Source organism: Salvelinus alpinus, chromosome 1 (assembly GCF_045679555.1).
Source record: "Salvelinus alpinus chromosome 1, SLU_Salpinus.1, whole genome shotgun sequence".
Lineage (NCBI taxonomy): Eukaryota > Metazoa > Chordata > Actinopteri > Salmoniformes > Salmonidae > Salvelinus > Salvelinus alpinus.
In genome coordinates this window covers 57,827,859-57,851,869 of record NC_092086.1, presented here as the reverse complement: position 1 = coordinate 57,851,869, position 24,011 = coordinate 57,827,859, and the positions used below count along the sequence as shown (strand labels likewise).

Genomic DNA, 24,011 nt, shown 5'->3' with positions numbered 1-24,011 from the left:
AAGATACAGCATTTATTTAAAGCTCTGGGGCCTGTTGCACAAAACTAGGATAAGGGATTAAGCCAGGATATCTTGGTGATCCTGGCTCAATTGATCCGTAATCCGGTTGCACTAAAGATGGATAGGGGGCAGGAGGATATGTTATGGTATAAATTACCATGGAGATTTATTCTGTGGAGCTAGCCTGCTCCAGACCAGGCTAAATTCCAGGATCTATTTAATCTCATCCCTAATGTCAGTCAGCAGTCACCACAAATGGGAACCAATAGTTATTTCACTGCTCACTATACATTGTTATCACATATAACTAGACCCACTGTTATTATTTAAACGTTTGTGATCATTAATTTCAATGATTTTGGATAAAAAATGATTTTTAGATGATGTTGCTATCATTAGATAATTTACAGTTTCCCATAGACTATAAGGCTATATATAAAATGATAGAATATTAGGGCCACAGAGGGGAAAAAAACACAAGTCATAATATTGTAACCAGTTGTTTTAAAGGAGGACAGTTGTTAAAATGACAGATGTGGGGCATTTCGTGAAATTGTACTTCAGTATGGTTTCATAAACAAAGACATGCTGATGTGCCAGAATATTAAGTATCACATTGTCATAAGTATCAAAACTGTAAAAACAATATGTAGCTTTTCTGCAGAAAGAACCAGCCTCATAAATTTATGACTTTATCCTTTTTCTTCAGTGTGGCCCTAGTACTCTGTCATATAAACAAATACACATTCCATATGAATATAAAAACACAATGTGTAACATTATGTTCCTTTATTGAATAAGGACAAAACAAAGCAGGTAAACCATCAGCTCCTTTCGAAACTGAAGTCACAGTGACTCTACAAGATGGAAAGCACAGAATCCAAGCATATTATACAAAATGATACATACACATTCAAAGGTCTGTATATAACACACCCTGCATGTCTGCACACTAAAATAAATGCAGGACAAATCCATACACATCAACTGAACAGACAAATGAATGGATGCAGTAGCCTCCCTGCAGCCTTGTATTACACACAGTATACCGCACAAACATCATAAGAGGCCAAATTCGTCAAAAAACGAACCCAAAAAAACCCAAATTCCTCTGCCACCGCAGGACATATTTAACCAAAATTGAAAGCACACATACTAACTAAAATAATTCAACACATATTGGTCCCTCAGCAGCCGACCACTGTCGTCATCAGGGAAGATTGCCGGATTGTCCCAGTCCATGGCTGGTGGCACTCTGGGGGCCCTCTCCTTCCTCAGGCAGGCCACATTGTGGAGGACAGCACAAGCCACAGTAATATCACATGCCCTAACAGGGCTGACCCTTAATTTGTGAAGGCAGTGAAAGCGTGCCTTCAGGAGGCCAAAGGTCATTTCAACTCTGGCCCTGGTCCTGGCATGGGCATGGTTGTAGGCCTGCTGTGCTTCCTGGGGGTCTGTGAAAGGTGTCAGGAGAAAAGGCTGGCAGCCATACCCCCTGTCTCCCAGCAACACACCAGAGAATTCACCTGTCAACACAAAATCTCATCATTACTACCTCATAAACACAGTGATATTCTTGACACAGCCATGATGGTTATAAATAGGGGTTGTGTGGCTTACCTTGTGATAGGCACTGATAGATTTCAGAGGCCCGAAAGATTCTGGAGTCATGGACTGAGCCAGGCCATTTTGCCACAACATTGCTGATCACACAGTCAGCATTGCAGACCATCTGAAATCATAAGATGAGGAATATTACACCAATCAATGCACATCACTGGCAATGCAGAGTGTTCGTCAATGGACAATATCAAAAAGTTATGTTCACCTGAACATTAATGCTGTGAAAGGATTTCCTATTCACAAAATCGGCCTCATGGGCACCTGAGGGGGCTTTTATCCTTATGTGTGTGCAGTCCACTGCACCAATGACATTGGGGAAACCTGTCACACAAAGTAATGAGTATCCTACTATGTGTTAACAGTTGTCCTGTAATTTGTAGATCCTCTTACCTGCAATCCTATAGAACTCCTCTTTGATGTCACAGAGTCTTCTGTGGCCAGGGAAGGAGATGAAGACATCTGCTAATGCTTTGATAGCCAGACACACACTCCTTATTGTGCGGCAAATTGTGGCCTTGTTCAGCTGTTCTGCATCCCCCACTGAGTACAGGAAGGCTCCACTAGCAAAAAAGCGCAAGGCCACACAAACCATTTGCTCCACACTCAGTGCATGGCTCCGTGCAGTGCGGTGCTTAATCCTGGGACCCAGTAGTCTGCATAGATACCTGATGCCATCTGCAGAAAACCTGTATCTTTCATATAGATGGTCATCAGGGAAGGCCAGTGGGTCCAACCGGTCCCTGAAGACCCTTTCTCGCCTGAAGGCTCTCCTCAGCACAAGTGCTTCTTCATCCACCACATCTCGCACGAATGGGCATGCCATTGTCAGAGCAGAAAGGAACACACAATTTTGGGCCTTCATATAGGCTAGTGGCCACACCTGGTGCTGGGGGGGTGGGCAAAAGAGGGCGATGCCTTATAACGATGACTTGGTTGTACTGATTGCTGGGAAAATAAAAAAAACCTTAGAAAGATGCCACCGTCCTGTGTGCTCACAATAAGAGCTCATATGTCATGGCTCACTTGACTTTACGAGAATATACCTAATTTTTATTTTGAGCTGTGTCATCTTCTTGGAGCTGGGGGAGGAAAGAAAAATAATGATTAATACATTTGTGTTACAGTTAGCATACAGTGTACATTGAAGGCATATCTCACCTCCCTCTCAAGTTTTTTTATTTCAAGGTCCAGTTTCCTAATTGTCCTCTTTTTTATTTCGGACTCCAGTGCAAGATTTTCCATCTTTTTCTTCTTGTACTGAATGTCTATGTCTGCCAGTTCTATTTGGCGCCGGAGGTGGTTGCCATACAACTGTCTGATAGCTTGTGAGCTCTGTGAACACAATACAATTAGCGCAGCTGGAATTTGGCAGGATGTGGTGTCCTTTTATTAATACGCACTATGTTGCCAGGCTGGTTTTCCCACTGTATAGCATCTGGGTCCTGTAAAAGAAATTAGATTTTTTGATTTTGATGAGGACTCCTCACCATTGTAGAGTAAATAGTACTTTCACAGTCTTAACATGATACCTCATGCCTTCTGGAATCGAGAGAGATGGTCTCCTCCTCATCATCGTCTCCATCATGTGCTGTTGCTGCTGCACTGGGGCCTTCACCCTATCACATTTAATCGGATTCATATTGAAGCTAGTAGACAAGACATGCCAGGCCTACAGTATGCCTTTGATGGAGTACTCACTGGATCAGCATCGTCTGGTGCTTGTGCTGGTGGCTCTAACAGGAACACAGTGCTGCCAGACACTGCAAGGCAATAGGTAAACCAAAGTCAGACAGTCCAAATTGATTCAATATGAATGTGGTTGTATCCCATGTAGAGATGGAAGGACATACCTTGAATGAAGCGGGTGGCATCTTGGGAGGAACCTATGCTCGTCTCTTTCCCCCCAGGGATCCCCTCTAAGACGGGCCTGCCTTTATTTAGCTCCAAGGCCATGTCCTCTGCTGGGGTAAGGTCAGCCTTTGGTGACCCACCACCCGTGCCTTGTCTGTGGGTATTCTTTTTCACTGCTAAAACAGTACAGACAATGTGTGAGCAGGCACCTTCTGGGTACAATATATGCTTGTGCTTTGTTAAATATTAGTCAGGGACCATACCATTCTGCAGAATGTTCTTGTATTTGATTTTGACCTGCTGCCATGTCCGTTTTGGCCCGTTCATGTTTAATCTACACACACACACACACACACACACACACACACACACACACACACACACACACACACACACACACACACACACACATATTTAATGGAGTCACACTGCAAAAAATTACTTGGTATTTTTGTCTTGTTTTCAGTAAAAATATCAAAAAATTTATCATAGCTTTATACAGTGTGATGGAGTTACTTTACACAATTTCACTCATATCTGCAGTGCATTTCAATTAAAAATTTAACCGTTTCATAATTACAGTACAACTGCATTTTTGGAGATGTGAATTAAATATTTGAATTGTAATTGTGATGTTTCAGCGGAGCGGTGAGTGTGTAATTGTGCACTACTTACGCATTCAGGCGGTCTGCAATACTTTGCCACGCTTTTTCTCTTTGCTTTATCACTGTGGCGATGTTGCCTTTCTTCTTAATTATATCTTTTACCTCCTCGTATGCCTCCATGAGGATTTGTGCTTCCGACGGGGAAAAGTACGCGGCTCTAGTTGCCATGGTAAATCAGTTAATCTGTGATCTGTGGCGGGGTCTATTTGAGTGAGCCGTGAGCGCGCACCTATCCAGGATTGGTTTCACCTGGCTTAATGAATCCGTGTCTGCTCATCCTGGCTTGGTCTTTGTGCAACCAATTAAGCCTGGACGCACATGTTTTGGCTTCATTGAGCTCAGCTGAGTCATTTATCCCGGATGTCTTAATTCTACTTTTGTGCAACAGGCCCCAGGTTGAGTCTAATGCTCCAATCCTTGTTTTGTTTTCTCTTATTATTACCTGGTAAATAAGTAACAATGCTGGGTAACGACAAGGAGAATAAGGCTAGGAAAGAGTCCATGTCAACCAAGCCCATCTTTTTAAAGAAACACAATTTATTTCCATCTTTATTTGAGCAAAATAAGTTTTGTTGTGATCACAAGAAAATCCTAACAATTCAGGTAAAGAGCGGCACAGTCAGGCAGACAAATTTGAATGTTCTATCACAAAGTGAGAACAATTAGTTTCCCTTGCCGTTATATGGCTGCTACTTAGAAATACTATAACAGTAAATTAATAGATGACATTCACTGCTATAAACCTGTCTCCAATATAATCGCATAGTTTACAGACTCAGCACGGACCTTTGACAAATAAATCAGTGTGAAAAGGCGTCCCATGGTGTTTAAAAAAAAATCAACAAACTCAATGTATTCCGAACACTGGTGGTAACCATATAATCCCAATAAGGTAGGTAGCCTACCTACTATGATGCCCCCCTCTGGTATGTTCTATTGTGAAATGTCTGGGACTGGTTGTTGTTTCACTGTTAATAGGTAAAATATTTTTGAGTGGTTAAGTCAAAGATGAAATGAACTGCAATACACTGGTCTGAAATATTTTAGCATAACTAGGCTACATACTAGGCATAACCACAAGAGGCATTTCTCCATATTAAAACATGTCACAGTGAAACATGCCTAGCTCAGCTCACTGGGGAATGATTACGGAACGCTCTTTGAAATAAGCGCTCGTATACCAACGGATTGAGTTCTCACCACACCAGTGTACAGGTCCATTTAAAAACAATTCAGATACAACATTACAGTGCATTCATTTGAACAGAGACATTTTTATTTCAAAATCGGTTCAAAACACATCTTGTAAATAAACACAATCATAAATTGACAGTGGCAATATTGAAGAGTCTTAGAAGAGTCTTGGACCAAGTGCAGTAAGTGCATCTTAAAAAAAACATAGCACTGGGACATCTTTCTATCCTTTTTTGTTTGTTGTGTCCATCGTATATACAGCAGAATCATCTATGACGAGTTCTCAAACATTTCCTTGGGGACCTCCAGCCGTTTCATGTATTTTAACTATATCAGCTAGCACACCTGATTAAAATGGTTAACTAATCAAGTCCTTGACTAGGTGAATCAGGTGAGTTAGTATAGGGCTACAACACAATTTTGAAATGTCTGGGGATCCCAGAGGAGAGGTTTGAAAACCACAGCTCTATGAAAATACCACAGGTGTTTACACCCACACCTCAATGACATCACCGTCCTCCATGTCCAACTGGGAGGGCGTCTGGCTGTGGACAACCTTTGACCCGTCAAACTGGAAGCGCACCTTGCGTCTGGCATCCACAGACATACTGGACACATACTGGGAGAGAATGGAGCCCAAGGGGGCATCCTGAGGAAGAGAGAGAGGGAGGGAGCGAGAGAAGAATGAGAGATGTGAGAGAAGGGGAAAATGAGAGTAAGGGAATTAGGATGAACTCAGTTCTTTCTATTCTTTATGAACAGTTGAGAAGAAAAGGTGAGTTTAAGACCAAGGCTGTTCTCCAAACAGCTTCGTTCCCTCTGCCCTTGAACCTTATCCTTACACATTTGTGCTCAACCCCAAATTCTTAATTGTGAGAAACGTTGGGTAATGCTCACTTTGTGTAGGGAATATTCCTGTGCTGAGCCTTTCTCCTTGGCCTGCAGTCGCACAGTGAGCATGTCACCATGCTCGGGCTGGTGTTTATCATCTGCTGCTATGACAACACAGTCTGACAGAAGGGAGGGTAGTGTTAAAAGAACAGAACAGAAAAGAGGGTTTGTGATCAAACATTGAGAGTGAAGTTGCTGCCTTAAATTATGAAGCAATACATTAGAACACCAATTCTCAACTGGTGGCTGTAAAAAAACAAAAAAACAATTATACTCCAGTCTGAACTTAAACGACTTAAATCAGCTAGAAAGTACGTAGAAATGATCATGAATTTTAAAATATATATAATTCAATCTTTTTTCTTCTTCAATCAAAATATTTTCAATATAGAGCTATTAGCAGCACTATTTTGGTAGATTTTTGAGTCTCAAACCAGTTTATTATCATTCTTCATCAAGAATATGGGCAACATTTTATCATTGACAATGAAACAGGTGGGAATGTTGTTCCCTTGTCATATAATTGCTACATTTACATACAATATAGCATAAAAATTGTTTTCCAGATTTGGTGACTAGCGTTTAGTGTAGAAAGCAATCTAGCACAAAAGCACTCTTTATTGGGTTGTGACTCAGACAACCTGGTTCAATTTGTTTCCAGAGGCAACACCAGTTGTGAACCACTGCATTAGAAGGTGAGGTGCGACACTTTCCCCGTTGTAACGACTGTGTGAGACATCCAAGTGTGCATCCCACTAATGTACGCCACTATGAGTCATCTCACCTATGATGTCAGCGATGCCCAGGCCCAGCTCATTGGCTGTGGAGTGGACAGGAAGCTCTATGTCTCTCCTCAGTAACAGGATGCGGGAGGGCGGTACTTTGAGCTTGACTGACAGCTGCTCCACCGCTTTGCTCAGAGGCACCGTCTGGGAATGAAGAGCCTCAAGTTAGGAACTAGAAGAAACCTCCAGTGTACTTGTGTAGTAGCGGTGGCTCACTGAGCTAAGCTAACATGATGATGAGTAACCTTGCCTGACACCAGAAAACTTGTGTTAGCGCCCCCTGAGTTAATAACGCCAAAGGCTTTAGCTTAGTAGGCTTTGAGAGTCTTGTGGCGCACAGACTACCTGGGTTCAAAAGTAGTCACACTCATCACAATGCATCACATCCGGCCGTGATTGGGAGTCCCATAGGGCGGTGCACAATTGGCCCAGTGTCGCCTGGGTTTGGCCGGGGTGGGCCGTTATTGTAAATAATAATTTGTTCTTAACTTTCTTAGTTAAAGAAAGGATAAATACAATTTTAAAAATACATAAATGCGACTGGTCTCAGTATTGGCACACTCAGAAGTCTCCTGATTCTTGCAATAAAAATTACACTGTCGCCAAGGTAACAGTTTTCCTAATTGAATTTCATAACTATACTGAACAAAAATATAAACACAACATGCAACAATTTCACTGAGTTACAGTTCATTTAAGGACATTAGTCAATTGAAATAAATTAACTAAGCCCTAAACTATGGATTTCCCGACTGGGTAGGGGTGCAGCCATGGGTTGGCCTGGAAGGGCATAGGCACACCCACTTTAGAGCCAGGCCCACCCACTGGCGAACCAGGTCCAGTCAATCAGAATGAGTGTTTCCCCACAAAAGGCCTTTATTACAGACAGAAATTCTCCTCAGTTTCATCAACTGTCCGGGTGGCTGATCTCAGACGATCCCACAGGTGAAGAAGCCAGATGTGAAGGTCCTGGGCTGGCATGTTTACACATGGTCTGTGGTTGGGAGGTTTGTTTGACATACTGCCAAATTCGCTAAAACAAAGTTGGAAGCAGATTATGGTAGAGAAAGTAACATTACATTCTCTGGCAAAAGCTCTGGTGGACATTCCTGCAGTCACCATGCCAATTGCACACTCCCTCAAAGCTTGAGACATCTGTGGCATTGTGTTGTGTGACAAAATTGCACATTTTAGAGTGGCTTTTTATTGCCCCAGCACAAAGTGCACCTGTGTAATGATCATGCTGTTTAATCAGCTTCTTGATATGCCACACCTGTCAGGTGGATGGATTATCTTGGCAAAGGAGAAAAGTTCACTAACAGGGATGTAAACAAATTTGTGTACAACATTTGAGAGAAATAAGCTTTTTGTGCGTATAAAACAATTCTGGGATCTTTTACTTCTATGAAACATGGGACGAACACTCTACATGTTGCATTTATATTTTTGTTCAGCATACATTCAGCCTGAATTGAACACAAAAGCCCTCTTTGATCCTCTACATGAAGTCTCTGTTAAAGGAGATTTTTAGTCCAGGAATACATTTACTCTGAATCTGGGAAACTGGCCCCTAGAAGTTAATGTCCAAAACCGACCATGGACCACCAGTTAATGACAACCTACATACATCTTTAACCCGAATCACGACACACTCACTGGAGCATCACTGACACAACAGGAAGTGGTGCTCTTCCTGATTCTTACGGTTAACACAGGGATCTTGTAGAGGTCTGTCCGGCTGCGGAACTTGAGGGCGATCTCTCTGGATGTCAGTGGGCTGTGGTCTCGGGAGGGGGCAAGGGGCTGGCTCCTGGGCCGGGAGTTTGGGGACATGAGGATGATGTCATCATCATCGTACTCAGTGAGAGGAGGGGAGTGGCATCCGGACCGCCCCTTGGCCTCGGGAGAGAGGAGAGAGCCCACAGCCTTTAGCTTTCTGTTGATCTCTCTGAGAGAGAGAGAGAGAGAGAGAAAGAGAGAAAGAGAAAGAGAGAAAGAGAAAGAGAAAGAGAAAGAGAAAGAGAAAGAGAAAGAGAGAGAGAGAGAGAGATAGAGCCACCAGGGACAGGCGTAGACAGACCGATAAAGTGACTGGTGATGATATTGTAATTGCATTACTGAAAGGGCATTGCATTTCTGTCTCGGACATAGACAAAACGTCAACTCACAGAATCTTTCGATTGGCCCGATTGGATACTTTGACAAAAGGGCTGCCTGGAGGTGGGGGTGGAGAGGGGGTACGGATGTCTACCCTGAGAGAGAGAACATTTTAGGGAGGGAAGACGTTACTACACTAAGAATTGTGAGCCGCTCTGGCTCGCACAAGCCAAAGCTCATGCAAGGCTACTTACTTAAACTAAGAATTTGTCAAAGATGCATCAATGCAGAAATCACCCACCATTTCCTGGTTACTAAAATTCTAATTAGTTTGCCTAATTTCAGTTTGTGTGACAAAATAAGCAAGTATAGTGTAGAGAATCATTGTACCATCTAAACCGCTGTGAAATATCTTTTCCATAACCAAAAATATTGTATTTTTAGCGGTTTGAAGTTGGTGTACAAAACTGAAAGTAAAAGATGCAAAAACAAAACTTAAGAACGGGGAGGATAGAAATAGCGCACATAGAACAGATTTAGCGCTTCTTAGACTTGCTATCCATTAAAAATATGCAGCACGACCCACGTGGAGTTCCAGGTCTCAGGCAGCCTCTGGAACTGCCGATCTGCGGCCAACAAGGCAGAGTTCATCTCAGCCTATGCTTCCCTCCAGTCCCTCGACTTCTTGGCACTGACGGAAACATGGATTACCACTGATAACACTGCTACTCCTACTGCTCTCTCCTCGTCTGCCCACGTGTTCTCACACACCCCGAGAGCTTCTGGTCAGCGGGGTGGTGGCACTGGGATCCTCATCTCTCCCAAGTGGACATTCTCTCTTTCTCCCCTGACCCATCTGTCTATCGCCTCCTTTGAATTCCATGCTGTCACAGTTACCAGCCCTTTCAAGCTTAACATCCTTATCATTTATCGCCCTCCAGGTTCCCTTGGAGAGTTCATCAATGAGCTTGACGCCCTGATAAGTTCCTTTCCTGAGGATGGCTCACCTCTCACAGTTCTGGGTGACTTTAACCTCCCCACGTCTACCTTTGACTCATTCCTCTCTGCCTCCTTCTTTCCACTCCTCTCCTCTTTTGACCTCACCCTCTCACCTTCCCCCCCTACTCACAAGGCAGGCAATACGCTTGACCTCATCTTTACTAGATGCTGTTCTTCCACTAATCTCATTGCAACTCCCCTCCAAGTCTCCGACCACTACCTTGTATCCTTTTCCCTCTCGCTCTCATCCAACACTTCCCACACTGCCCCTACTCGGATGGTATCGCGCCGTCCCAACCTTCGCTCTCTCTCCCCCGCTACTCTCTCCTCTTCCATCCTATCATCTCTTCCCTCTGCTCAAACCTTCTCCAACCTATCTCCTGATTCTGCCTCCTCAACCCTCCTCTCCTCCCTTTCTGCATCCTTTGACTCTCTATGTCCCCTATCCTCCAGGCCGGCTCGGTCCTCCCCTCCTGCTCCGTGGCTCGACGACTCATTGCGAGCTCACAGAACAGGGCTCCGGGCAGCCGAGCGGAAATGGAGGAAAACTCGCCTCCCTGCGGACCTGGCATCCTTTCACTCCCTCCTCTCTACATTCTCCTCTTCTGTCTCTGCTGCTAAAGCCAATTTCTACCACTCTAAATTCCAAGCATCTGCCTCTAACCCTAGGAAGCTCTTTGCCACCTTCTCCTCCCTCCTGAATCCTCCTCCCCTCCCCCCTCCTCCCTCTCTGCTGATGACTTCGTCAACCATTTTGAAAAGAAGGTCGACGACATCCGATCCTCGTTTGCTAAGTCAAACGACACCGCTGGTTCTGCTCACACTGCCCTATCCTGTGCTTTGACCTCTTTCTCCCCTCTCTCTCCAGATGAAATCTCGCGTCTTGTGACGGCCGGCCGCCCAACAACCTGCCCGCTTGACCCTATCCCCTCCTCTCTTCTCCAGACCATTTCCGGAGACCTTCTCCCTTACCTCACCTCGCTCATCAACTCATCCTTGACCGCTGGCTACGTCCCTTCCGTCTTCAAGAGAGCGAGAGTTGCACCCCTTCTGAAAAAACCTACACTCGATCCCTCCGATGTCAACAACTACAGACCAGTATCCCTTCTTTCTTTTCTCTCCAAAACTCTTGAACGTGCCGTCCTTGGCCAGCTCTCCTGCTATCTCTCTCAGAATGACCTTCTTGATCCAAATCAGTCAGGTTTCAAGACTAGTCATTCAAATGAGACTGCTCTTCTCTGTGTCACGGAGGCGCTCCGCACTGCTAAAGCTAACTCTCTCTCCTCTGCTCTCATCCTTCTAGACCTATCGGCTGCCTTTGATACTGTGAACCATCAGATCCTCCTCTCCACCCTCTCCGAGCTGGGCATCTCCGGCGCGGCCCACGCTTGGATTGCGTCCTACCTGACAGGTCGCTCGTACCAGGTGGCGTGGCGAGAATCTGTCTCCGCACCACGTGCTCTCACCACTGGTGTCCCCCAGGGCTCTGTTCTAGGCCCTCTCCTATTCTCGCTATACACCAAGTCACTTGGCTCTGTCATATCCTCACATGGTCTCTCCTATCATTGCTATGCAGACGACACACAATTAATCTTCTCCTTTCCCCCCTCTGATAACCAGGTGGTGAATCGCATCTCTGCATGTCTGGCAGACATATCAGTGTGGATGACGGATCACCACCTCAAGCTGAACCTCGGCAAGACAGAGCTGCTCTTCCTCCCGGGGAAGGACTGCCCGTTCCATGATCTCGCCATCACGGTTGACAACTCCATTGTGTCCTCCTCCCAGAGTGCTAAGAACCTTGGCGTGATCCTGGACAACACCCTGTCGTTCTCAACTAACATCAAGGCAGTGACCCGTTCCTGTAGGTTCATGCTCTACAACATTCGCAGAGTACGACCCTGCCTCACGCAGGAAGCGGCGCAGGTCCTAATCCAGGCACTTGTCATCTCCCGTCTGGATTACTGCAACTCGCTGTTGGCTGGGCTCCCTGCCTGTGCCATTAAACCCCTACAACTCATCCAGAACGCCGCAGCCCGTCTGGTGTTCAACTTTCCCAAGTTCTCTCACGTCACCCCGCTCCTCCACTCTCTCCACTGGCTTCCAGTTGAAGCTCGCATCCGCTACAAGACCATGGTGCTTGCCTACGGAGCTGTGAGGGGAACGGCACCTCCGTACCTTCAGGCTCTGATCAGGCCCTACACCCAAACAAGGGCACTGCGTTCATCCACCTCTGGCCTGCTCGCCTCCCTACCTCTGAGGAAGTACAGTTCCCGCTCAGCCCACTCAAAACTGTTCGCTGCTCTGGCACCCCAATGGTGGAACAAACTCCCTCACGACGCCAGGTCAGCGGAGTCAATCACCACCTTCCGGAGACACCTGAAACCCCACCTCTTTAAGGAATACCTAGGATAGGATAAAGTAATCCTTCTAACCCCCCCCCCCCCTTAAAAGAGTTAGATGCACTATTGTAAAGTGGTTGTTCCACTGGATATCATAAGGTGAATGCACCAATTTGTAAGTCGCTCTGGATAAGAGCGTCTGCTAAATGACTTAAATGTAATGTAAATGTAAAAATGACAGCTCTATAACACACATTTACATGTGAATTTGGTCAGGTCCCCCAAAAAGTTCAATATTGCAGCTTTAAAACCATACTTGAAATATTGTACATAAATACAAATTAAATACACTACTGTCACCTTCTGGTTGCCTGGGGTAGTACAAAAACATGCTACATATACAGTAAACACAGTAAATGAAAGCAGAACAGAGTACACCTTTAGCAACAAGTAACTCACAGATCTTTGTCCTCTGGCTCAGACTCATCCTCTGAGTCATTCAAGGCCATGATGATTGGCTTCTTTTTCTTGGAGGGTGGAGACTTGGCCCACAAACTGACCTCCTCTGCATTGTCACCTAAGTAGAGAAATCAAATTCGGGTGGGTATAATTTGTGGAACGTTCCAACAGGAATCTGTTCCAAAAACTTCGTAAATAACAAGGTTGTCAACAAATAACACATAGAAAGTTGTATAGCGGCCAAATAAGATACCGGGTAGGGAGTGGGCTATTTCATAAAGTTTTTACTCACCACATTTATTCTGAAAAATGTCTATGGACAAACATTAAGAATAAGCTACGTGGTGAGTTGATGCCTATTCGGCAGCTAGTTAGCTAGGTGAATTGATCATGCTACTTGACAAAGTTTTTGTAACAGATTCTTGTTGGAACGTTCCACAAATTATACCCACCCATCAAACTCCATGTTCAGTTCAACAGACAGGGATTGAACAGGAATTAACTAGTAGCAGACCAGACCTCTGTCAGTCTGTGGTCTGACTGTAGTTCATACCTGCGTTAACATCACAGGCGAAGAGAGTTGGATTCAGCTGTAAGCTGCTGTTCACCTACAAACATAAATACAAAATGACCAGTATTTGGTAATGAAATAGATTTTACAAATAGCCCAGCCCCATTGCTTTGGCAAGGCAAACAATCTGTGTGGGAGTTTTGCAATTGTTCATCTAAAGCAGTTGATGTACATATCCAAATATTTGTGTGGATGGATCAATCTACTTTGATACACTCAGGCAACACACTGATACAGAGAATCACAGACAAATAGACTTTGCCAGTCAATAAAATAATTAAAGCTAATTTAAATAGAATTGACTATGCCAGTAGCAGAGTAGTAAATAACTTCACACCATAGAATTAGAATAATTAAATAGGAACAGGAATATGACTAATTTAATAGGATCTCTATGGGCCACACCTTGTTAGAGTAGATAGGCACGGTGGTAATAGACGAGGGGTCGATGATACGACGCCGTTTGGGTTGAGGCTTCACGGGGGCAGTCAACTCAAGGTCGCTGTCACTGTCAGTATTCTGAACGTAGGGGGGAGATCACACACACGCAGTAAGCTTTGATCCATGTTTTACATGCTGAATTAACGTTACTGTAAGTTGGATAAACTTGTAAACATTTGACAAACTAGCAAACTTTCATCGATGACACCATACACCCTTCAAATTAAAATATGGACCTCGAAGCCAGTTCTCTTGCTTTTTTTCCATTCTTCCCATCTAATCAGCGACTGATATGGGTGCAATTAATTATCAGGTAGAACAGAAAACAAACAGTAGTCCGGACCTCGTAAGGTAAGATTTGAATACCCCTGCCATACACCAACCATCTCACTCAGCATGTCTAGTTTGATCGACTCTATCACAGCCGGTTGGGGACGGCTGGCTTGGTTAGAACTTAGCATAAGCATAGCATATTATGCAGGCAAATAATGAAAATAAACATTGACGCTAGCAGCACCAGTAAACCTAGCTAGCTTATGCTAGCACGGATCGCGCTATTGTTTTTAGCTAGCTGGCTACTTGAGTAAAGAGTCGTTTGCATACTTTTGTGCTAGATTGCTTTCTACACTAAACAAGCTTATCGGTGAGAACTTTTCTTTTGGACGTCCTGGAAAATAATTACCACTTCAGCCATTGTTTCCCTCCAATGTGATGATTTCACCAACCAATCGCAGTGTTTTCTGGGGGGAGGTTGTGACCTCATTCTGGACCAATCATCTCTGGGAAGAAGAAGATGTCGTAGCTTTTCTAAACCCAGGGACGCACCATCGCGTGTCACAGAGTTTCTAAACACATAGGCGCAATATCGCAAGACTTCTGGGAACGCTTACGAAACAGACCAAGCAGACTAGGCCGGGGTTTGGGGTATGAGAAGTCCATAAGAGAGGTGAAACGTTATTCCTTAGTTGTTCGTTTTCTCAAAATCGAAAGGCACAACCTAGATTCGAGCCAATGTCCTAGGTAGTTGAACATGTTATCAGTGGTGGAAAAATTACCCAATTGTCATACTTGATAGGAAATTACTCAAAAGTGAAAGTCACCCAGTAACATACTACTTGAGAAAAAGTCTAAAAGTATTTGGTTTTAAATAAACTTAAGTATCAAAAGTAAATGTAATTGAAAAAATGTACTTAAGTATCAAAAGTAACAGTATACATAATTTCCCGAGTGCCGCAGCGGTCTTTTCTATTTTTGATTATTTAACCTTTATTTAAATAGGCAAGTCAGTTAAGAACAAATTCTTATTTACAATGACGGCCTACCCTGGCCAAACCCGGCAAAAGGCCTCCTGCAGATAAAACATAAAAAATTTAAAAATATATAAATATAGGACAAAACACACATCACGACAAGAGAGACAACACAACACTACATAAAGAGAGACCTAAGACAAAAACATAGCAAGGCAGCAACACATAACAACACAGCATGGTAGCAACATAACATGGTAGTAGCACAAAACATGGTACAAACATTATTTGGCACAGACAACAGCACAAAGAGCAAGAAGGTAGAGACAATAATACATCACACAAAGCAGCCACAAATGTCATTAAGAGTGTCCATGATTGAGTCTTTGAATGAAGAGATTGAGATAAAACTGCCCAGTTTGAGTGTTTGTTGCAGCTCCTTCCAGTCGCTAGCTGCAGCGAACTGAAAAGAGGAGCGACCTAGGGATGTGTGTGCTTTGGGGACCTTTAACGTGACTGGCAGAACGGGTGTTGTATGTGAAGGATGAGGGCTGCAGTAGATATCTCAGACAGGGGGGAGTGAGGCTTAAGAGGGTTTTGTAAATAAGCATCAACCAGTGGAGTGGGTCTTGCGACGGATATACAGAGATGACCAGTTTACAGAGGATTATAGAGTGCAGTGATATGTCCTATAAGGAGCATTGGTGGCATATCTGATGGCCGAATGGTAAAGAACATCTAGCCGCTCAAGAGCACCCTTACCTGCCGATCTATAAATTATATCTCTGTAATCTAGCATGGGAAGGATGGTCATCTGAATCAGGGTTAGTTTGGCAGCTGGGGTGAAAAAGGAGCGATTACGATAGAGGAAACCAAGTCTAGATGTAACTTTAGCCTGCAGCTTTGATATGTGCTGAGAGAAGGACAGTGTACCGTCTAGCCATTCTCCCAAGTATTTGTATGAGGTGACTACCTCAAGCTCTAAACCCTCAGAGGTAGTAATCACACCGGTGGGGAGAGGGGCATTCTTCTTACCAAACCCCAGGACGTTTGTTTTGGAGGTGTTCAGAACAAGGTGAAGGGTAGAGAAAGCTTGTTGGACACTAAGAAAGCTTTGTTGTAGAGCATTTAACACAAAATCCGGGGAGGGGCCAGCTGAGTATAAGACTGTATCATCTGCATATAAATGGATGAGAGAGCTTCCTACTGCCTGAGCTATGTTGTTGATGTAAATTGAGAAGAGCGTGGGGCCTAGGATCAAGCCTTGGGGTACTCCTTTGGTGACAGGCAGTGGCTGAGACAGCAGATGTTCTGACTTTATACACTGCATTCTTTGAGAGAGGTAGTTAGCAAACCAGGCCAAAGACCCCTCAGAGACACCAAGACTCCTTAGCCGGCCCACAAGAATGGAATGGTCTACCGTATCAAAAAGCTTTGGTCAATAAAATTAGCAGCACAACATTGCTTAGAATCAAGTGCAATGGTGACATCATTGAGGACCTTTAAGGTTGCAGTGACACATCCATAACCTGAGCGGAAACCAGATTGCAGGTCTAAGGCACTGCATCTCAGTGCTAGAGGCGTCACTACAGACCCTGGTTCGATTCCAGGCTGTATCACAACCAGCCATGAGGGCGGCGCACAATTGGCCCAGCGTCGAGTGCCAAAGGGCAGCGCACAATTGGCCCAGCGTCGTCCGGGTTACGGTTTGGCCGGGGAAGGCCATCATTGTAAATAAGAATTGGTTCTTAATTGACTTGCCAAGTTAAATAAAGGTTAAATAAAAATAAAATAAATACATTTCAAATTCCTTATATTAAGCAAACCAGATGGCACAATTGTTTGTATTTTTACATTTACGGATAGCCAGGGGCACACTCCAACACTCAAACATTATTCAGAAACAAAGCATTTGTGTTTAGTGAGTCACCAAATCAGAGGCAGTATAGATGACCAGGGATGTCCTCTTGATAAGTGTGTGAATTGGTCCATTTCTGTCCTGCTAAGCATTCAAAATGTAACAAATACTTTTGGGTGTCAGGGAAAATGTATGGAGTAAGAAGTACATCGTTTTCTTTAGGAATGTAGTGAAGTAAAAGTTGTCAAAAAATATAAATAGTAAAGTACAGATACCCAAAAAACTACTTAAGTAGTACTTTAAAGCAGGGGCATAACTTTCACTGGGGACATTTCATCCCCACATTCCGAAATTTAATCTTTGTACCCCCTAGTTTTGTCATTGGAATGTGATACAAAACGAAGGCAATTGTGTAGTTTAGGACCATGTGGACGCCTCCGAGTGGTCGGGTAGGCTGTTTGGAGTAATAATTATGTAATAACTATGTCCCCCCCTACTTTTAAAACCAAAGTTGCGCCCCTGCTTTAAAGTATTTTTACTTTAAGTACTTTACACCACCGCATGTTATTACTCCAACCTCGTGAAATGTGCAAACTGACATTTTTTGTCAAAAACAACTTTATATCGAAGGACTGCCATTGATTTGAATGCCTGCACATGCTCAGTTTGGCGCGAGACAATCGCTAGACTTGGTGACGTGTTTCTATGCATGAGCTTTAACTAGCCAACGTCGCTATGACATACAAATGTGCCTACAAATGTGCTTCTTTATGCTGTACTGTCTTTTGTTTTGTTCTGGGCCTGGTTTCCCAAAACCATCTTAAGTCTAAGCCTAATTAATATGCTTCATCTTAGAACCAAATTATGTGCTTGCTTTCCGGGCAAAGGAAAAACACTACTATATTTCATCTTCAATCATTTAAGAAAAAACTATAAAATATAGAATATAGAATACTCTATATTCTAACAATACGGTTGTACAATATTTGTGTAAGATTCCCAGCCACTCAACACTCGTTAGTAAATCCAACTAAATGTTAAAAACACTTTTCATGTGTACCCAAATAGAGCCCAGTATTTATGCTGCAATAGTTTATGTGTCGGGGGGCTAGGGTCAGTCTGTTATATCTGGAGTATTTCTCCTGTCTTATCCTGTGTCCTGTGTGAATTTAATTCCCTCTAATTCTCTCTCTCTCCTTTTATCTCTTTCTCCTTCTCTCTCTTCTCTTGGAGGACCTGAGCCTTAGGACCATGCCTCAGGACTACCTGGCCTGATGACTCCTTGCTGTCCCCAGTCCACCTGGTCATGCTGCTCCAGTTTCAACTGTTCTGCCTGTGGCTATGGAACCCTGACCTGTTCACTGGACGTGCTACCTTGTCCCAGACCTGCTGTTTTGGACTCTCTCTCTACCGCACCTGCTGTCTCTAACTCTGAATGATCGGCTATTAAAAGCCAACTGACATTTACTCCTGAGGTGCTGACCTGTTGCACCCTCTACAACCAGTTATTATTATTATCTGACCCTGCTGGTCATCGATGAACGTTTGAACATCTTGGCCATGTTCTGTTATAATCTCCACCCAGCAAAGCCAGAAGAGGACTGGCCACCCCTCAGAGTCTGGTTCCTCTCTAAGCTTCTTCCTAGGTTCCGGCCTTTCTAGGGAGTTTTTCCTAGCCACCGTACTTCTATATTGCATTTTACATTTACATTTAAGTCATTTAGCAGACGCTCTTATCCAGAGCGACTTACAAATTGGTGCATTCACCTTATGATATCCAGTGGAACAACCACTTTACAATAGTGCATCTAACTCTTTTAAGGGGGGGGGGGTTAGAAGGATTACTTTATCCTATCCTAGGTATTCCTTAAAGAGGTGGGGTTTCAGGTGTCTCCGGAAGGTGGTGATTGACTCCGCTGACCTGGCGTCGTGAGGGAGTTTGTTCCACCATTGGGGTGCCAGAGCAGCGAACAGTTTTGACTGGGCTGAGCGGGAACTGTACTTCCTCAGAGGTAGGGAGGCGAGCAGGCCAGAGGTGGATGAACGCAGTGCCCTTGTTTGGGTGTAGGGCCTGATCAGAGCCTGAAGGTACGGAGGTGCCGTTCCCCTCACAGCTCCGTAGGCAAGCACCATGGTCTTGTAGCGGATGCGAGCTTCAACTGGAAGCCAGTGGAGAGAGCGGAGGAGCGGGGTGACGTGAGAGAACTTGGGAAAGTTGAACACCAGACGGGCTGCGGCGTTCTGGATGAGTTGTAGGGGTTTAATGGCACAGGCAGGGAGCCCAGCCAACAGCGAGTTGCAGTAATCCAGACGGGAGATGACAAGTGCCTGGATTAGGACCTGCGCCGCTTCCTGCGTGAGGCAGGGTCGTACTCTGCGAATGTTGTAGAGCATGAACCTACAGGAACGGGTCACCGCCTTGATGTTAGTTGAGAACGACAGGGTGTTGTCCAGGATCACGCCAAGGTTCTTAGCACTCTGGGAGGAGGACACAACGACAACAACGACTTACGACCAGTTTATATTATTATATTATATTATTATAATATTAAGCATATTGCTTGCTGTTTGGGGTTTTAGGCTGGGTCTCTGTACAGCACTGATGTAAAAAGGGATTGATTGATATACACTACTGTTCAAAAGTTTGGGGTCACTTAGAATTTTCCTTGTTTTTGAAATAAAAGCAATTTCTTTGTCCATTTAAAATAACATCAAATTGATCAGAAATTACTATAGGAGCTGGAAACGACTGATTGTTTTATGGAATATCTACTTAGGCGTACAGAGGCCCATTATCAGAATACATCACTCCTGTGTTCCAATGGCACGTTTTGTTAGCTAATACAAGTTTATCATTTTAAAAGGCCAATTGATCATTTGAAAACCCTTTTGCAATTATGTTAGCACAGCTGAAAACTGTTGTTCTGATTAAAGAAGCAATAAAACTGGCCTCCTTCAGACTAGTTGTGTATCTGGAGCAAAAGCATTTGTGGGTTCGATTACAGGCTCAAAATGTCCAGAAACAAAGAAATTTCTTCTGAAACTCGTCCGTCTATTCTTGTTCTGAGAAATGAAGGCTATTCCATGTGAGAAATTGCCAAGAAACTGAAGATCTCGTACAACGCTGTGACTACTCCCTTCACAGAACAGCGCAAACTGGTCTAACCAGAATAGAAAGAGGAGTGGGAGGCCCCGGTGCACAACTGAGCAAGAGGACAAGTATATTAGTTTGAGAAACAGACCCCTCACAAGTCCTCAACTGGCAGCTTCATTAAATAGTACCCGCAAAACACCAGTCTCAACGTCAACAGTGAAGAGGCGACTCCGGAAAATGTCTAAGTGACCCCAAACTTTTGAACGGTAGTGTGTGTGTGTGTGTGTGTGTGTATATTTATATACAGTTGAAGTCAGAAGTTTACATACACTTCGGTTGGAGTCAATTAAACTCGTTTTTCAACCACCACAAAATTCTTGTTAACAAACTATAGTTCTGGCAAGTCGGTCAGGACATCTACTTTGTGAATGACACAAGTAATTTTTCCAACAATTGTTTACAGACAGATTATTTCACTTATAATTCACTGTATCACAATTCCAGTGGGTCAGAAGTTTACATACACTAAGTTGACTGTGCCTTTAAACAGCTTGGAAAATTCCAGAAAATTATGTCATGGCTTTAGAATCTTCTGATAGGCTAATTGGCATCATTTGAGCCAATTGGAGGTGTACCTGTGGATGTATTTCAAGGCCTACCTTCAAACTCAGTGCCTTTTTGCTTGACATCATGGGAAAATCAAAAGAACTCAGCCAACACCTCAGAAACAAAATTCTAGACCTCCACAAGTCTGGTTCATCCTTGGGAGCAATTTCCAAATGCCTGAAGGTACCACGTTCGTCTGTACAAACAATAGTACACAAGTATAAACACCATGGGACCACGCAGCTGTCATACTGCTCAGGAAGGAGACGCGTTCTGTCTCCTAGCGATGAACGTACTTTGGTGCGAAAAGTGCAAATCAATCTCAGAACAACAGCAAAGGACCTTGTGAAGATGCTGGAGGAAACAGGTACAAAAGTATCTATATCCACAGTAAAACAAGTCTTATATTGACATAACCTGAAAGGCCGCTCAGCAAGGAAGAAGCCACTGCTCTAAAACCGCCATAAAAAAGTCAGACTACGGTTTGCAACTGCACATGGGGACAAAGATCGTACTTTTTGGAGAAATGTGGCCAAACAGAAACTATTTTGCGATAATGACCATCGTTATGGTTGTAGAAAAAAAGGGGAAGCTTGCAAGCTGAAGAATATTATCCCAACCATGAAGCACAGGGGTGGCAGCATCATGTTGTGGGGGTGCTTTGCTGCAGGAGGGACTGGTGCACTTCACAAAATAGATGGCATCATGAGGCAGGAAAATTATGTGGATATATTGAAGCAACATCTCAAGACATAAGTCAGGAAGTTAAAGCTTGGTCGCAAATGGGTCTTCCAAATGGTCAATGACCCCAAACATACTTCCAAAGTTGTGGCAAAATGGCTTAAGGACGACAAAGTCAAGGTATTGGAGTGGCCATCACAAAGCCCTGACCTCAATCCCATAGAAAATGTGTGGGCAGAACTGAAAAAGCATGTCCGAGCAAGGAGACCTTACAAACCTGACTCAGTTACACCAGCTCTGACAGGAGGAATGGGCCAAAATTCACCCAACTTATTATGGGAAGCTTGTGGAAGGCTACCCAAAACGTTTGACCCAAGTTAAACAATTTAAAGGCAATGCTACCAATTACTAATTGAGTGTATGTAAAATTCTGACCACTGGGAATGTGATGAAAGAAGTAAAAGCTGAAATAAATCATTATCTCTACTGTTATTCTGACATTTCACATTCTTAAAATAAAGTGGTGATCCTAACTGACCTAAGACGGAATCTTTACTAGGATTAAATGTCAGGAATTGCGAAAAACTGAGTTTAAATGTATTTGGCTAAGGTGTATGTAAACTTCCGACTTCAACTGTATGTAAACTCAGCAAAAAAATAAACATCCCTTTTTCAGGACCCTGTCTTTCAAATATAATTCGTAAAAATAGCTTCAGATTTTTATTGTAAAGGGTTTAAACACTGTTTCCCATGCTTGTTCAATGAACCATAAACAATTAATGAACATGCACCTGTGGAACGGTCGTTAAGATACTAACAGCTTACAGACGGTAGGCAATTAAGGTCACAGTTATGAAAACTTAGGACACTAAAAAGACCTTTCTACTGACTCTGGAAAACACCAAAAGACAGATTCCCCGGGTCCCTGCTCATCTGTGTGAATGTGCATTAGGCATGCTGCAAGGAGGCATGAGGACTGCAGATGTGGCCAGGGCAATAAATTGCAATGTCTGTACTGTGAGACGCCTAAGACAGCGCTACAGGGAGACCGGACGGACAGCTGATTGTCCTCATAGTGGCAGACCACGTGTAACAACACCTGCACAGGATCAATACATCCGAACATCACACTTGCGGGACAGGTACAGGATGGCAACAACAACTGCCCGAGTTACACCAGGAACGCACAATCCCTCCATCAGTGCTCAGACTGTCCGCAATAGGATGAGAGAGGCTGGACTGAGGGCTTGTAGGCCTTTTGTAAGGCAGGTCCTCACCAGACATCACCGGCAACAACATCACCTATGGGCACAAACCCACCGTCGCTAGACCAGACAGGACTGGCAAAAAGTGATATTTTTGCCAGACAGGACTGACAAAACGAGTCGCGGTTTTGTCTCACCAGGGGTGATGGTCGGATTCGGTTTATCGTCGAAGGAATGAGCGTTACACCGAGGCCAGTACTCTGGAGCGGGATCGATTTGGAGTTGGAGGGTCCGTCATGGTCTGGGGCGGTGTATCACAGCATCATCGGACTGAGCTTGTTGTCATTGCAGGCAATCTCAACGCTGTGCGTTACAGGGAAGACATCCTCCTCCCTCATGTAGTACCCTTCCTGCAGGCTCATCCTGACATGACCCTCCAGCATGACAATGCCACCAGCCATACTGCTCGTTCTGTGCGTGATTTCCTGCAAGACAGGAATGTCAGTGTTCTGCCATGGCCAGCGAAGAGCCCGGATTTCAATCCCATTGAGCACGTCTGGGACCTGTTTGATCGGAGGGTGAGGGCTAGGGCCATTTCCCCCAGAAATGTCCGGGAACTTGCAGGTGCCTTGGTGGAAGAGTGGAGTAACATCTCACAGCAAGAACTGGCAAATCTGGTGCAGTCGATGAGGAGGAGATGCACTGCAGTACTTAATGCAGCTGGTGGCCACACCAGATACTGACTGTTACTTTTGATTTTGACCCCCCCTTTGTTCAGGGACACATTATGTTCATACAAATATTTACACGTTACGTTTGCTGAAAATTTATGCAGTTGACAGTGAGGACAATTCTTTTTTTGCTGAGTTTATGTATGTGTACAGTACCAGTCAAAAGTTTGGACACCTTTGACTTGACGACAGATTTGCACACTCTTGGCATTCTCTCAACCAGCTTCACCTGGAATGCTTTTCCAGCAGTCTTGAAGGAGTTCCCACATATGCTGAGCACTTGTTGGCTGCTTTTCCTTCACTCTCGTCCAACTCATCCCAAACCATTTCAATTGGGTTGAGGTCGGGCGATTGTGGAGGCCAGATCATCTGATGCAGCACTCCATCACTCTCCTTCTTGGTCAAATAGCCCTTACATAGCCTGGAGGTGTGTTGGGTCATTGTCCTGTTGAAAAACAAATGATAGTCCCACTAAGCGCAAACCAGATGGGATGGCGTATCGCTGCAGAATGCTGTGGTAGCCATGCTGGTGCCTTGAATTCTAAATAAATCACAGTTTTACCAGCAAAGCATCGCCACACCCCCACACCTCCACGCTTCACGGTGGGAACCACACATGCGGAGATCATCCGTTCACCTACTCTGCGTCTCACAAAGACACGGCGGTT

General features: G+C 44.2%; 2 protein-coding genes across 16 annotated transcripts; both read right to left on the bottom strand.

Moving 5' to 3' along the window:
• Nucleotides 1-753: 753 nt before the first annotated feature.
• LOC139581748 (putative nuclease HARBI1) lies at nt 754-4,540 on the bottom strand. Of its 9 annotated transcripts, none has more exons than XM_071411866.1 (10): nt 3,738-4,540; nt 3,474-3,650; nt 3,322-3,383; nt 3,153-3,239; nt 2,782-3,065; nt 2,667-2,702; nt 2,014-2,568; nt 1,829-1,944; nt 1,621-1,732; nt 754-1,526 (listed from the first exon to the last, which is right to left on the bottom strand). In XM_071411866.1, the coding sequence occupies exons 7-10, from the start codon at nt 2,483-2,485 to the stop codon at nt 1,156-1,158; spliced, it is 1,071 nt and encodes a 356-aa protein (XP_071267967.1). In that variant the 5' UTR covers nt 2,486-2,568; nt 2,667-2,702; nt 2,782-3,065; nt 3,153-3,239; nt 3,322-3,383; nt 3,474-3,650; nt 3,738-4,540; the 3' UTR covers nt 754-1,155. The 9 variants fall into 9 exon arrangements, with proteins under 9 accessions (XP_071267967.1, XP_071268018.1, XP_071267978.1 ...); XM_071411917.1 differs by lacking the exon at nt 1,829-1,944 and having other exon boundaries at nt 2,782-2,955; nt 3,024-3,065; XM_071411877.1 differs by having other exon boundaries at nt 2,667-3,065.
• An 853-nt stretch (nt 4,541-5,393) lies between these two features.
• nfatc2ip (nuclear factor of activated T cells 2 interacting protein) lies at nt 5,394-14,827 on the bottom strand. 7 transcript variants are annotated; one of them, XM_071411798.1, is made up of 9 exons: nt 14,601-14,827; nt 13,883-13,996; nt 13,460-13,514; nt 12,907-13,024; nt 9,178-9,261; nt 8,714-8,957; nt 7,009-7,153; nt 6,231-6,343; nt 5,394-5,982 (listed from the first exon to the last, which is right to left on the bottom strand). In XM_071411798.1, the coding sequence occupies exons 1-9, from the start codon at nt 14,679-14,681 to the stop codon at nt 5,821-5,823; spliced, it is 1,116 nt and encodes a 371-aa protein (XP_071267899.1). In that variant the 5' UTR covers nt 14,682-14,827; the 3' UTR covers nt 5,394-5,820. The 7 variants fall into 7 exon arrangements, with proteins under 7 accessions (XP_071267899.1, XP_071267882.1, XP_071267908.1 ...); XM_071411781.1 differs by having other exon boundaries at nt 12,907-13,012; nt 14,601-14,739; XM_071411807.1 differs by having other exon boundaries at nt 12,907-13,012; nt 14,302-14,601.
• Nucleotides 14,828-24,011: the final 9,184 nt, after the last annotated feature.

Excerpts from the sequence above, each read along its gene's own strand:
- nfatc2ip (XM_071411789.1), bottom strand. The coding sequence starts at position 14,385 with ATGCTTATGCTAAGTTCTAACCAAGCCAGCCGTCCCCAACCGGCTGTG. Across the intron at positions 7,154-8,713 it reads ACAAGATCCCTGTGTTAACC|ACGGTGCCTCTGAGCAAAGC; the intron begins GTAAGAATCAGG and ends CTTCATTCCCAG. Across the intron at positions 6,344-7,008 it reads GGGCATCGCTGACATCATAG|ACTGTGTTGTCATAGCAGCA; the intron begins GTGAGATGACTC and ends CCCTTCTGTCAG.
- LOC139581748 (XM_071411848.1), bottom strand. The coding sequence starts at position 2,485 with ATGAAGGCCCAAAATTGTGTGTTCCTTTCTGCTCTGACAATGGCATGC. Across the intron at positions 1,733-1,828 it reads TTCACAGCATTAATGTTCAG|ATGGTCTGCAATGCTGACTG; the intron begins GTGAACATAACT and ends TTATGATTTCAG. Across the intron at positions 1,527-1,620 it reads CTATCAGTGCCTATCACAAG|GTGAATTCTCTGGTGTGTTG; the intron begins GTAAGCCACACA and ends TTGTGTTGACAG.